This window comes from Sinocyclocheilus grahami, unplaced genomic scaffold (assembly GCF_001515645.1).
Source record: "Sinocyclocheilus grahami isolate Dianchi unplaced genomic scaffold, SAMN03320097.WGS_v1.1 scaffold442.1, whole genome shotgun sequence".
Taxonomy (NCBI): Eukaryota; Metazoa; Chordata; class Actinopteri; order Cypriniformes; family Cyprinidae; genus Sinocyclocheilus; species Sinocyclocheilus grahami.
This window is the reverse complement of record NW_015505621.1, coordinates 723,479-736,558: the sequence shown is the minus strand read 5'-3', so window position 1 is coordinate 736,558 and position 13,080 is coordinate 723,479. Positions and strand designations below refer to the sequence as shown.

At 34.9% G+C, this 13,080-nt stretch overlaps 1 protein-coding gene across 1 annotated transcript in view; it reads left to right on the top strand.

Moving 5' to 3' along the window:
• The window catches only part of LOC107552146 (septin-2-like), a 34,851-nt gene that overhangs the window by 13,430 nt on the left and 8,341 nt on the right, over positions 1 to 13,080 (top strand). The window contains exons 7-8 of the mRNA XM_016233976.1: positions 10,313 to 10,414; positions 10,508 to 10,653. Coding sequence (XP_016089462.1) covers positions 10,313 to 10,414; positions 10,508 to 10,653 — 248 coding nt within the window. The remainder of the gene's footprint in view (positions 1 to 10,312; positions 10,415 to 10,507; positions 10,654 to 13,080) is intronic.

Sequence of the window (13,080 nt, the reverse complement as noted above, 5' to 3'; positions counted from 1 at the left end):
TTCAAAAAGGCGGGGCATAGAGGAGAAATAATAATGTGCAGTATGTGGAAAATAATGTGTTTTTTTAACCTTAAACCGCATAAACACATTTCATTACTCCAAATACACAAAATAATGTTATTTTTAGCAACATCATATGACCCCTTTAATATATATATATAAATATTATCATGCTGCAATGTGTATGTATAGGCATATAAATGCCATTACATATATATATATATATATATATATGTATATAATGTAATTTATATTTATGTAATTACCTATATAAATTATGACAGAATAATTTGTTATTTAAATATTTAAATATTTTATATTATATTATTTTATATATATATATATATATATATATATATATATATATATATATTTTTTTTTTCTTTTTTTTTTTTTTGCTTTAAAAATATATATAGCAACTTAATATATATATATTTTTCTTTTTTTCTTTTTTTTTGCTTTAAAAATATATATAGCAACTTAAATTTCATTTATATATATATATATATATGAAAATGTTGTCTATATATTTTTTTTTTCTTTTCTTTTTTTTTGCTTTAAAAATATATATAGCAACTTAAATTTCATTTATATATATATATATATATGAACGCTTTTCAATGTTGTCTCAGACTTTCTGACCTTACTGTCAATGTTTATGATTTTGTGGTCATTGTCTAAACACAGGGTTTTGGTGTTAAACGTGTTTACTGTACAGTGTATGAAACTCTTATTTGTGGTTTGACAGAGCTGTGAGATCACTTTGTTTTCAAGGCCAAGTCTTCATTTGACATTCATCTGATGTCGTTATCGTGTCATACTCAACTGCAGAAATTAAAACGGTGAATATCTCATGGTTTGGGTATGTCCGTCTCCACATTCCTCGCTTAAAATGAGGGTGTGGTTATTTATTTGTGTTCTGAGGCAGAATGATTGCATCCTGGAATTGCAGCTCACGCACTCCATATAAAACAATAAATATCCAGTACCGGTCACATACGCTTTCAGTGACCATGGCTTGAGCTTTATTTAACACTTCAGTTGTTATGTTTTTTTAAGAATAGAGGGGCCATAAGACTTGTACCACCTACAATCCAATCCTCCAATCCTACAGTCCTCTTTGTATCAATCAAATCCTGTTTACACTGAATAAACCTGCTCTCAAAGAAGCGTATACACTTTAAGGTTTTTAATATAAAGGAAAAATTCACCCAAAAATCTTTTACTTACCCTCATGCCGTTCCTAATCTGTTTCTAAATTAATTTCTTTTTTAGGACACAAAATGCATGCTGCACTGGTCTCACTTTTTAATACAAGTCTTTCAAGCATCAAAAAGGACACGAAAGTACCATGAAAGTAGTCTAGAGTTGATTTAATGATTAAACAATGAATAATTTAAACAATGAATAACAACATAAATTTCCATCTGTTCCGCACTCAAAGCTATCATACAACTTCAAAAAAAAAATGTAGTGCATAAATCATATAAAATACTGTTACGGTGCATTTGTGTCCTTCTAAATCTTGAAAGCCTCAGTGACCAGTATAATTCTTCTGGGTTTCCTCGTGTCTTCTGAAAATTAAGGCCTTAAAAAGATCTTAAATTCATAGTCATTTTATTAAACCTTGCATGAACTGAAAAAAAAGAATATCTCCCACAGTATTTTTGTCTTTTTTTCCAATACAAATATCTAAACAGCCTTAAATCAAGATAAGTTTAATTAAAATGCAAGTTAAAATTAAAAGTTTATGCTTAAAATGTGAATGTTTATGTGAATGTATCTTTATGTAAATCTTTAAATTAAGTTGATTTTTACCTTTTTTGAGCCTTTTCAGTGTGATCAGAAAGTACAGTTATTCCATATTTTAATTAAGGATTTTTCAGAAAAAAATTAAAAGTGCAATCGTTGGAAGTCGTTTTTTTCCAGCTGTTGCTAATGCAACATACATTTACACGTAGAAATTCTCTGTACCTGGTTTTAAAAGGTCTTAAAAAGTCTTAAACTGACCTTCACAAAACCTGTCGAAATTGAACTCTGTTCTTCTAAATTTCTTCTAAATTGTCATACAGGTTTGGAAAGACAGCAAGGTAATTAAATAATGACCGTTTTTGGCATGCATGTTTATTTTTTGGGTGAACTGTTTCTTTAAAAAGCATATATTTTCTTTGGCATACCAACATGTGATGCTGATAATGAAATGCAAAGATGTTTTCAGCCAGAAAATCAGCTACATTTAAATTCTGCCAATTCTTATCTAATTGTTCATACTTTAATTGTAGCATTGCTGAAGGCCTCCACACACACACATTGACAGGAATTTGCTAGAGTGAGCGTCTCCTCGCATCCTGCTGTTTCAGAGACGCCGGATTAACATTAGCCCTGGTACCGACACACACACACATACACAGGTCCAAGTAATTGGTCAGTCCTGTTGAGTTTCTTTCAGAATTATATAACACCCCTGTGTGTTTTTGTGCGAATGAAAGGGCTTCACGAGCCGCAGGTAGCCAGCGGTTTCATCCAGACACAAGAGACCACAGTTAAGAACTTCATGGCTTTTCGGTTCGACACACTTTACTGCTGAATAGTGACTTTTACAGTATTTAATAATTGCTCATACTGCGCTGTTGTGTAATTTTGTTAGTTCCATGAGCCTCAAACAACATCTACTCTAAAAACTAAGTGCTATTGTGTTGAAATACTCGGTGATGGGTTTAAACCGTGTAAAGTCTGTAGGGAGTGTTTGGGTTAAAGGTGCTTATTCATGATGAAACTTGACTGTGTGAAACTACTGTTTTGCTCCCTGAAGTATAAGCTCATAATAATTGGTCTACAGACGAAAACTATATTTACCTATATTTTTTGATGTGTTATGAACTTAAATATAGTGCCTGTCCTGTTTGTGACTCCTATTTTTGTGCAAGTGACCAAATGTTTACAAACCTTTTTAGTCTTGCAGATGTTACAGTATGCACATAAAGCACAGGCTGTAATTTAGAGTTTTTACTTAAAAACCGTAATCAGGTTAATTTTGTTTCTGGCCTAGTGCACTACTTTCCTTTATATTTAAAGCATTTTCAGACTCTCCAAATGATTGACAGAGTGACAGAACTGTGTTTAGGTGCTGGTATTTACAGTTGCAATATTTTAACACGTTCAAATTTTTTGTCCCTCCTGTTTGCATTTACATTTCAGTTTTGCGCTGCCCAAATTGCTCTGGGTCACTTGGTATTATCAAGTGAGTAGTGTTTTTATGGATCCATGCTGTGTTTTGTCAAAATGTATCTTAGTTTTTATATTTATAACATACAGCCTTGTTAATTAACGGCGCGACCAAGAGACTGAAGGTTTCCCCGAAAACCACGATTGCAAATTTGACATTTTATACAAGTTAAAACGAGTAGTTATTATATTTTAGTTCAATATTTGAATTTATTGAAAGGAAATATTGTCAACGTTGACCGTTTTTGCTCTATTTGGTTCATGAAAATAGTTCCTAACAAAGAACACAGCAGAACAGTCGCGCATCTATGAGCAACACACAGCGGTATTTCGTTATTGAATGATTTGCGCTTTTGAATTTATGAATCATTTGAGTCAATGATTCAGTGGTCCATTCATAAAGACGAATCTTTTGAAGGCATGCTTCGTTAACTAAGACTGTCACTTGCTGCCACCTACTGGCAGTTTATTTTCATAGTAGCTTATCTTTGCATTTTTTCCAACATTTCATATTTGTAGGCTATATTTAAAAAAAAAAACTATTTTAAAACACCAAGCTCACAACATTATTTATGCTATTATAATTTTGCATTTTTGTATGCAGTATTAAGTCATATAAAACATTTCCCAACAATTCCCAAAATTGTGGCCAATGAAAATGCTGAGTGGCTAGTAAATTTGGAAAACCACTAGCCACAGTGGCTGGTGAGCAAAAAAGTTAATGTCAAGCCCTGTGCTCAAATAACATTTCTGATTATTATCAATGTCGAAAACAGTTGTTCTGCTTCATATTTTTGTATTGTACATATTTTACAATTATTTAATGAATAGAGAGTTCAAAAGAACAATGTTTATTTGAAATCGAAACCTTTTGTAACATTATTAATGTCTTTACTTTTACTTTTGATCAGTTTAATGCATCCTTGCTAAATAAAAGTATTAATTTTTCCTAAATAAATTTAGGAAATAAATCATTCTTTTTACATGCATGCAGGCAGATTTGGTTGACAGTGTGAATTCAGCTTGATTGAGCATTTGGCTGAAAAGACTCCAACGTCCAGCCCACACGAGCTTCGCCTGTACTCATACCCGCAAATAGTCTTGCACCACAAACACATGGTCACGACTCATAATGCATCCTATGACAAACAAATTACAAGCATAATAGGTGAAACTCACTTCCTTTTCATTTCGGAGCCATTGAGAAACTCCCGTGCCATTGTTCCAGGCCAGACTCCAGGTGCCTCTGCCAGCCACGTGAACACGCTGCCAATGCAAACACATTTAGCCTCAGAGAAAGACAGGCAGAGCTAATGATTGTGTTGAGGCCTGCGCTGATAAGTCACATCAAGATTCTCAGTGCTGGCAATAAACTGTGGAAAGTCCTTGTTTCCATACACTGTAAAATAACTATTATCAGCATGCAACTGTGTGAAGTTTCTTGATGTTGTGCTTTTGAATTTTTAATATTAACGGTCAAAACCACACAAAAAAAGAGGTTGCATCTATGAATTTGTCCCTTTTTTCAAGACTTGTCCCTGATCTTGAAAAAAGGGATGAATTTATAGATATATAAATTGTTTTGACCGTTAAAATTAGCATCAAAAAGCACAAGATGCATTTTGCATATTGATGTTGGTTGCATAATCATTTATTTTTTCTAGTCATTTTATGTGCCTTTGTCATAATCATCATCATTATTATCATTTATTTATTTTTCAGTGGTCAATTGCTTAAAATCCAAAATGCTTGAAAACATATGTCATTTGTTTGCTGTGACAACATTGTTAATTTTTGTTTAGTTAAGATTCTTCATTTAATATTTATATTTTAATTTTATCGCAGCTTTATTTCAGTTAACAAAACAAAAATTGTTTTAGTTACCATTAACAACAATTTTGAAAGCTGTGTTGCAACAATCTACTGGCTATTGCATTTTGCATTTTGATGCTGGTCATTTTACAGCCAGTGTTATTTTAGTATCATTTAAATATTATTTTTATTTGTATTTTGAATTACCTGTTACCTTTATATTTTCAGTAATTTTATTTTAAAGGGGTCATATGATGCGATTTCAAGTTTTCCTTTCTCTTTGGAGTGTTACAAGCTCTTGAAGCATAAAGAAGATCTGTAAAGTTGCAAAGACTAAAGTCTCAAATCCAAAGAGATATTCTTTATAAAAGTTAAGAGTCAGCCACACCTACCTAAAACGGCTCGTTCTAACACTCCCCCACATATCTACGTCAATATGTGGAAATATTAGCATAATGCCACCCAAATGTGCACGCAAAGAAAGAAGGAACAGCAGTAGTGTTGAAGCAGCATGTCAGGGAGACGCTGTGTGTTTCAGTGCGAAAGCAAAAGCACTTTATTTGGCCTTCCGGAAGTAGATGCAATTAGAAATCATTGGTTAAGATTTATTTACAACAGAACAGCACAACCCAGATGTTTGAATTTGTGCAACGCATTTTATGTACGACAGTTTTTTTTAACCTAGAATAGTACAAGGCTGGCTGTGCAAAGGCTATTTCTAAAAAAAAAAAAAGGGTCAATTCCGACTTTGCTATGACAATCTGGCGCTTCTGAATCAGCGACTGTAAGTATGTTTTGTTACTAGTTTAAGTATTTGCTATTGACTGTTCAAATGCGGAGTTTTGCGCAGTGCAGAGTAACGCATTGTGTGTGTGTGTGTGTGTGTGTGTGTGTGTGTGTGTGTGTGTGTGTGAGGGGAACAGGGTCACATCACAGGAGAGTGAACTGCCTGTCAGAAATCATAGCACGTCAGCTGTCTTAACCGCGGCTTGTGTACTGCATCATCACTGTGTCTGTCACGCGACTCTGTTGCCCTTTCGGGCTTGAACTGTTGGTAAAACTAACGACATTATTAACTGTCTTGATATTTACTTTGAAAGCTGAAGCTGCGATTATGGTAAGGGGCGTTACATTTCCGACGCATGCTTGTGGTGTTCGGCCAATCACAATGCACTGGGTCAGCTGGCCAATCAGAGCAGACTGCGCTTGTCGGAAGGAGGGACTTTGTAGAAAACGAAGCGTTTGAGAGAGGCGGGGCGTAGAGGACCTACAATAATGTACAGTATTTGAAAAATAATGTGTTTTTTGAACATTAAAGCATGTCAACATAATCTGTTACACTAAATACACAAATGATCTTTAAAATAGCATCATATGACCCCTTTAATTTTTTAGTAATTTTATGTGCTTTTGTAATTTTAAAAAATATATTTATAAACAGTTTTAATTTTTATTGAATTTTTTGTGTTATTTTAGTTAGTCATTTTAGTACTTAAGCTTTTTTCAGTTGGCTGCCAAGTAGGGCTGCACAATTAATCGAATTTCTAATCGCGATTACAATTATGGATGCCACAATTACGTAATCGTTCAAAGCGGCAATTAATCGTTCAAAGTCCACTTATGTTATTCTGTGTGCTTAAGATGCTTTTTTTCTTTTTCTTTCTACATGTTATCTTAAGGGTTTTTCCATTGTTTTAATTTTAGTTTTAGTATAACACTATAATACCATTTATATTTTTACTTTTTTTATAATTTAAAGAAGAAACCAGTCCGATGTATAGTTGACATTTGAGGCTTAATACTATAGAAAAGCACTAAAAGTTTTTCAGTTAGAGTGTTTTCAGCTTGTTTATTTTCATATACAAATACGGCATGCAGTTGCTTCAAACAATGGTATAAACATCATTCAATGTAAATTGTGATAATCGTAATTACAATTTCAAGGAATTAATCGACAATTATGATTTTTGTCACAATCGTGCAGCCCTACTGCCAAGGCAACATTTTAAGTTTTTATTTATTTTAGGTTTTTCACTTTATATTTTATTGCAGCTTTATTTCAATTAACAAAAGTGTTTTTTAAATCGTTTCAATTTTTGGTTAGCATCATCAACACTGATGTTCACATGCCATTTGGCTGTTGTGTGGCAACTGTGTTGCGAATCCACTGACCAGCCGCTTATGAAAATGTCATTTTGCACATTCACTAATCTGCTTTTCTTGTTTAAATTTTCATGTACAGCCATATCTTAACTCCCTTTCTCGTGCATAAAAGTCTCCATTGTGCCATTTTTCTTTGTTCATTGTGAAGCAATGTGTTTATTTGCCCATTTGGAGATCAAGTCATACAGAATTTCAGTATCTCCACACCCCACACCCCAGATTTGGCACGAATGGGAAAGATGGGCCCTTATAAATCTTGCACGCTTATTCATTTGTTCGATATAGTTTGATCAGACGAAGCACATTTATACGGTCATGCACGTGTTTATTTGGACTCAGAACACACAACAGTGACACCCACACAAGCAATAACATGCACAGTCCCGTGCGAGCCGGTCTCGCTGCGGTTCCTCGCTATGAAAACAGGACTAGTCATAACAGGAGGGGGTTTCTGTAAAGCGCATGGGGAGCAGGAGCTACTCTCCCATTGAAACGCGTCCCCGCTGAGATTACATGAAAGCACTGAGAATGTCAGGAAGAGGCTGCTGGTGGCGTCACTACGTAATGGCATTGTGAATGTGCTTCTTAGAAAAACAGCTTTGAAGTTAGAAAAATAAATCCTAAAGTCTGATCCGCCACAGGTGCTTCGGAAATGTGGCTTTTTTATGTGGTTTTGGCTTAAGCGAGGCTATTTTTCAATCTCATATTCGCTTTAGCAGTTTGTTCTGACACACTGAACTAGGAATATCTCCCAGATAGTTTGCACAGGTTGAGTTTGGTGTTCGGTGGAAATCTTGAAGTGGTGTGAGGTTTTCAGCTCTCTGCCCAAGATCTGTTTCTGGCCTGATCGTATCTGTTATCTGACTTCTTTTGACTCTGACTGGCACCAGACCTGCTACGTGTGGATCCAGTGGTTAGTTTACATTGTGTGATTCATACGATTCCTGTTTTTAGCATCAAAGAGTTTCCTCTGAGCTCTCTGAGAACAGTCCAAATGACAACGTGCTGAGAGAACTTTGGAAGTTCAAGACATGAACTCGGACTAGTTTCCAGTGTTTTGGAAGAACATTAACTGCAATTTCTAAACTAAAATGGATTGGTACAGGCATCATAAATCATTGTAGAATTACCATGTTTTTAGCAATCAGAGCAATTTCATAACAGTTGCTACAAACATGGAACAGCACAGAAATCATAAATCTTTGTTTGTGTTTAGTGAAGACTTTTTAATGAATTTTGTGCGTATCAAATGGCAAAAGGCCACATTTGTATATACATGTATATATATCTACATGTGTAACATAATTTTAAATGAATAATTTTATAAATTAATTATAATTTTAAGTTGTTAATACAAAATAATCTGGATTATTGTATTATTTGTGTTATGTATTATTTGCCTGTGTGTAAGAATAAGTTCTATTCATTGCCATTAAAGTGAAATAACTGAACATAAACATAAGAGCCTGAGAAAAATGCTCATTTCAGAAGAAATTTTCAGATGGCACTTAAGAGGCTTTTGCATCTGAACTCTTCATATGTTGGCAACCAAACATTTAGGTTCAAAATGACTTCAATAGTATATCTGTCCATACCATGGAAGTGAACATGACTCAAATCAGTTTGGTTACCAGCATTCTTCAAAATATATTCTTCTTATTTTACTCCACAAATGAAAGAAACACATATAGGTTTAGAACGAAATGAGGGTGAATAAATGATGACAGAATTTTCATTTTTGGAATCTATCCCTTTAAGGCCTAAGAGTTAGAAAAATGATGTGAGTTTAAACTGATTGTGTCATTTGTAAACCTCATTCTATTTTAACATACTTCTCTTTACAGCTTTTCTCTTTACTCATACATTCTTTACAGCTGTAGAAAGACTACATCTACATATATCATCATCTTGGACAACATCCAAAAGCAGAACAACATGTTTTTGTTGAAACACAAAAGACTTAGTCCACGCCTCTTAAATACACTTAGAATGAAAGTATGCAGGGTACATTCTGAAAAAAACTGGTTCTCCACTGGGCGTGCATTCATTAAATTGAAAGATTGCAATATCACTTACTTCATAGGTTTGAACAGTGCTTGTCCATAGTTCTGGAATGACATGATGAGCTTCAGCTGAGTGCCACCTGACTTCATAGCTGTGAAGGAAACATAATTACTGTAACACCAGCCGACCAGCTTTCTAAAAACAAGACAATATGCACCCACACACCCACACACACTAACACAATCTTCTCTTCCAGCGTTCATGCTAAAAAGCTTTCGCTCTAACTCACACAAGCATGTATTAGCAGTGATGTTTTGCAGTCTTGTAAACAGTAGTGATGATTTCTTAGTGTATTTCATCAGACTGTCAGAAAATCTCATGAATATATGTAGATTCCCACGACTAGCTAAGCAACCATCTGCTGTTTATGAGAGTGGAAGAGTTAAATGGTTGAAACATCAGTAACGAGTTATGGCGCAAATTTGTGAGTTACTACAATATGACGGCCTCATGGTACTTCAAATGAAGGGTCAATGACATGACTCTTGTTTTTTTTGTAATTCACACCAGGGTTATTATAGTTATAGTAAATAGTAAAAAAAAGAAAAGAAATGATATGTTATATCTAATATATAATGATATATATATATTAGTGCTGTCAAACGATTAATCGCAATTAATCACATCCAAAATAAAACATTTTGTTTACATAATATATGTGTGTGTGTGTACTGTGTATATTTATTATGTATATATAAATACAAGCACATGCATATATATGTTAAAGAAAAATGTTATGTTTATATATTAAATATATTTATATATAATGTAAAATATAAGAATATACATATATAAATGTATATAAAAAGCAGTAATATTGTGAAATATTTTTACTATTTAAAATAACTAATTTCCATTTGAATATATTTTAAAATATAATTTATTTCTTTGATCAAAGCTAAATTTTCTGGAAAAAAAAGGAAAGATTTAATTTAAGTATAATTAAGATTTTTTTTTTGCATTCATAATTCTACTGATGCAGTCACACTGGGACGACACAACTCTGAACGTCAAAATTTATCATTTAAAAAAAAAATTTTTTTGTCAGATTTTGGATGAGATCAGTGAGCATGGGATCCGGATCTACCAGCTTCCCGACGCTGATTCGGACGAGGACGAAGAATTCAAGGAACAGACGCGTGTCCTAAAGGTCAGAGGTCAAAGTGTTTGAGTTCATAATCAGCACTGCCTGACCGCCTCCCGAAGGCTTTGATTGAAGTTGAAGGAGTGTGTTTGTGTGCAGGCCAGCATCCCGTTCGCAGTGATCGGCTCCAACCAGCTGATAGAGGTGAAGGGGAAGAAGATCCGTGGACGCCTGTACCCGTGGGGGGTGGTGGAGGTGGAAAACCCTGAACACAACGACTTCCTCAAACTGCGCACTATGCTGGTGTGAGTACACAAACACACACACACATTGAGGTGTCTTAACATCCTGAGTATGAGAAAAGTGAGAGCAAAGACAGAAAAATTAAACTGTTTACATGACATTTTCCACCCTCTGACCCTTAGAGTTCAACACAATTTCACTGCTGTACCTTCAAGACTTCTAGATATAAATAACCTGTTAAACTCTTCACATGCCAAATGAGTAATGAGTAAAATTGTGACTTTGCACAAACACTTTATAGTGAGATAACAAACTGGCAAAAGGTTGACTTGTACAAAAATATTTCATTTCGAAATTAAAAGTGTGTATATATATATATATCTATATAAGGGGTGGAACGATACATGTATTCGTACCGAACCGTCACGGTATGGACATCTCAGTTCGGTGCATGAGGCCTTACAACGAATACAGGCAATTCACCCCCCAATCCAGAAGGGGGCGCCCGCAGCAATGCAATGCTGTTTGATAACCGGCCGCCAGCAGAAGAACAGCGAATGCCATGAGTTGCGCACTTGAAAACAAAGCCCACTAGACAGTGACCATGTGCTGATTCTGAATGCATCTCTCACAGACTGACAAAGGAGTATCCTTTAAAGGGGTCCTATTATGCTCCTTTACAAAGTCTTGATTTTGTTTTGGGGGTGTACTAGAACATGCTCTCATGCTTGGTGGTTCGAAAAACGCATTATTTTTCACATCATTTACATTATTACAATACCTTTCTCCCCAAGCTGGCACAAACGGCTCGATTAGTTCCGACTTTGATGAAGGTCTGCCTTCCGAAAAGCTTAGACGATGTTTCAGTACTGCCACACCCCCTTGCTCCGTCTTTCAACAAAAGCTTTTGGCGAATCCGGCGCTGTACTCCCTCGTGTTGTGGAAGCTGTCCTCAGTAAAATGCGCAGCACACAATAGCAAATATTATATATAATATTATATTGGGGTTTTATAAAAAAATAAATTGCAACCACTGTTTCCTGACATCATCTGCTTTCGGAAGCCCAAATAAGGACGTTTGGGCACAGAGGTGAAAAAAAACAGCGTTTCAGGCGGTCGCGCACCGGACGAGAAGCACAGCGTCGCTTGGCGCCACGTCTTTAAAATTCTAATACATTATTTTCTAAAAATGAGGCTACAGCACAGCAGCTCTTCTTCTTGGTTTTCTCTGATGCACTAACTCTGCAGCAGCACTTCTTCTTCGTCGTCTCGTCTGATGCACTCACTCAACCAAGCGTTCTAACCATGACCTCGCCCCTCCCCAACCCCCAACCATTCAAATTTTTGTAGGCGGGAATTATTTTTAATGATATTCTAATGAGCCGCTTTGTGATATCATAAAACCCAGAAAACAAACACTGTAGTCTAAACGAGCCATTCGTTGTAGTTCTTGAAAAGGGATTTTTTAAAAACCAAATATCTCCCTTTGGAGTGTACTTTGAGATTTGTAACTTTCTAGATCTTTTTTATGCCCAAACATACACACTACACACTGACTAAAATTTTAAAAGTGAAAAAGCATAATAGGACCCCTTTAAAGGCTTGTGCACTCAACTGTTTGCGAAATGGATCTTTGTGCTCTTGTATCCTACCTCTCTCATTCGGCACAAATCCAAATATTCCATAATATTTCCATGTTTGCAATGTAACGTATCTGAATGCTAAACATTTATTTATTATGCAAATTAGTCAGTCGCGTTCCAACGGTGACACAGAGCTGATGTTTGGTTCACTGCATTTTATTTTGATAAAGTACCAACTGCGCTGTCAAGTTTGCAATGCTGGAATTGATGTGTTTTGTGTGTGTGTGTGTGCGTGCGTGCGTGCCGGCGCGATCACTTCAACTGTTTCCTTATACCAGCGGAATCAACTTTAAACACTTATTGTCTTATTAATAATGCATCACTGTATAAAGGTCTGCTTTTATTTGTGTACACTCACAATGAAAACAAAACATTGTGCTTTTGTAAAATAAAGAAAACTAAATAGGATGTCGCTTTCTGCCATTTGAGCCTGTCACAAAAATGAACTGAAACTCAGCGTATATAGGCTACGTTACGCGTCGCACTGTTTTTTTCCCCCTTGTTTATCTGTAAATTAAATCAAATATATTTTAAGAATTTATTCCTTGAAATGTATTTATGTACTGCAGATTTTATATATATATATATATATATATATATATATATATATATATATATGTATATAACATAATGTAATAATATTTAGTATTTTCACATCTAGGTGGACATTTTTTTAGTTTGTACTACTGTCTGTTCAAAATAAATGAAAAAAAATCGAGCATAGTAGATTAGTTTTTTTCCCTGTTGTACCGAAATCGTATCGAACTGTGACCCCTGAACCGAGGTATGTACCGACTCGTGACATATGTGTACCTTTCCACCCCTAATATATATATATATATATCT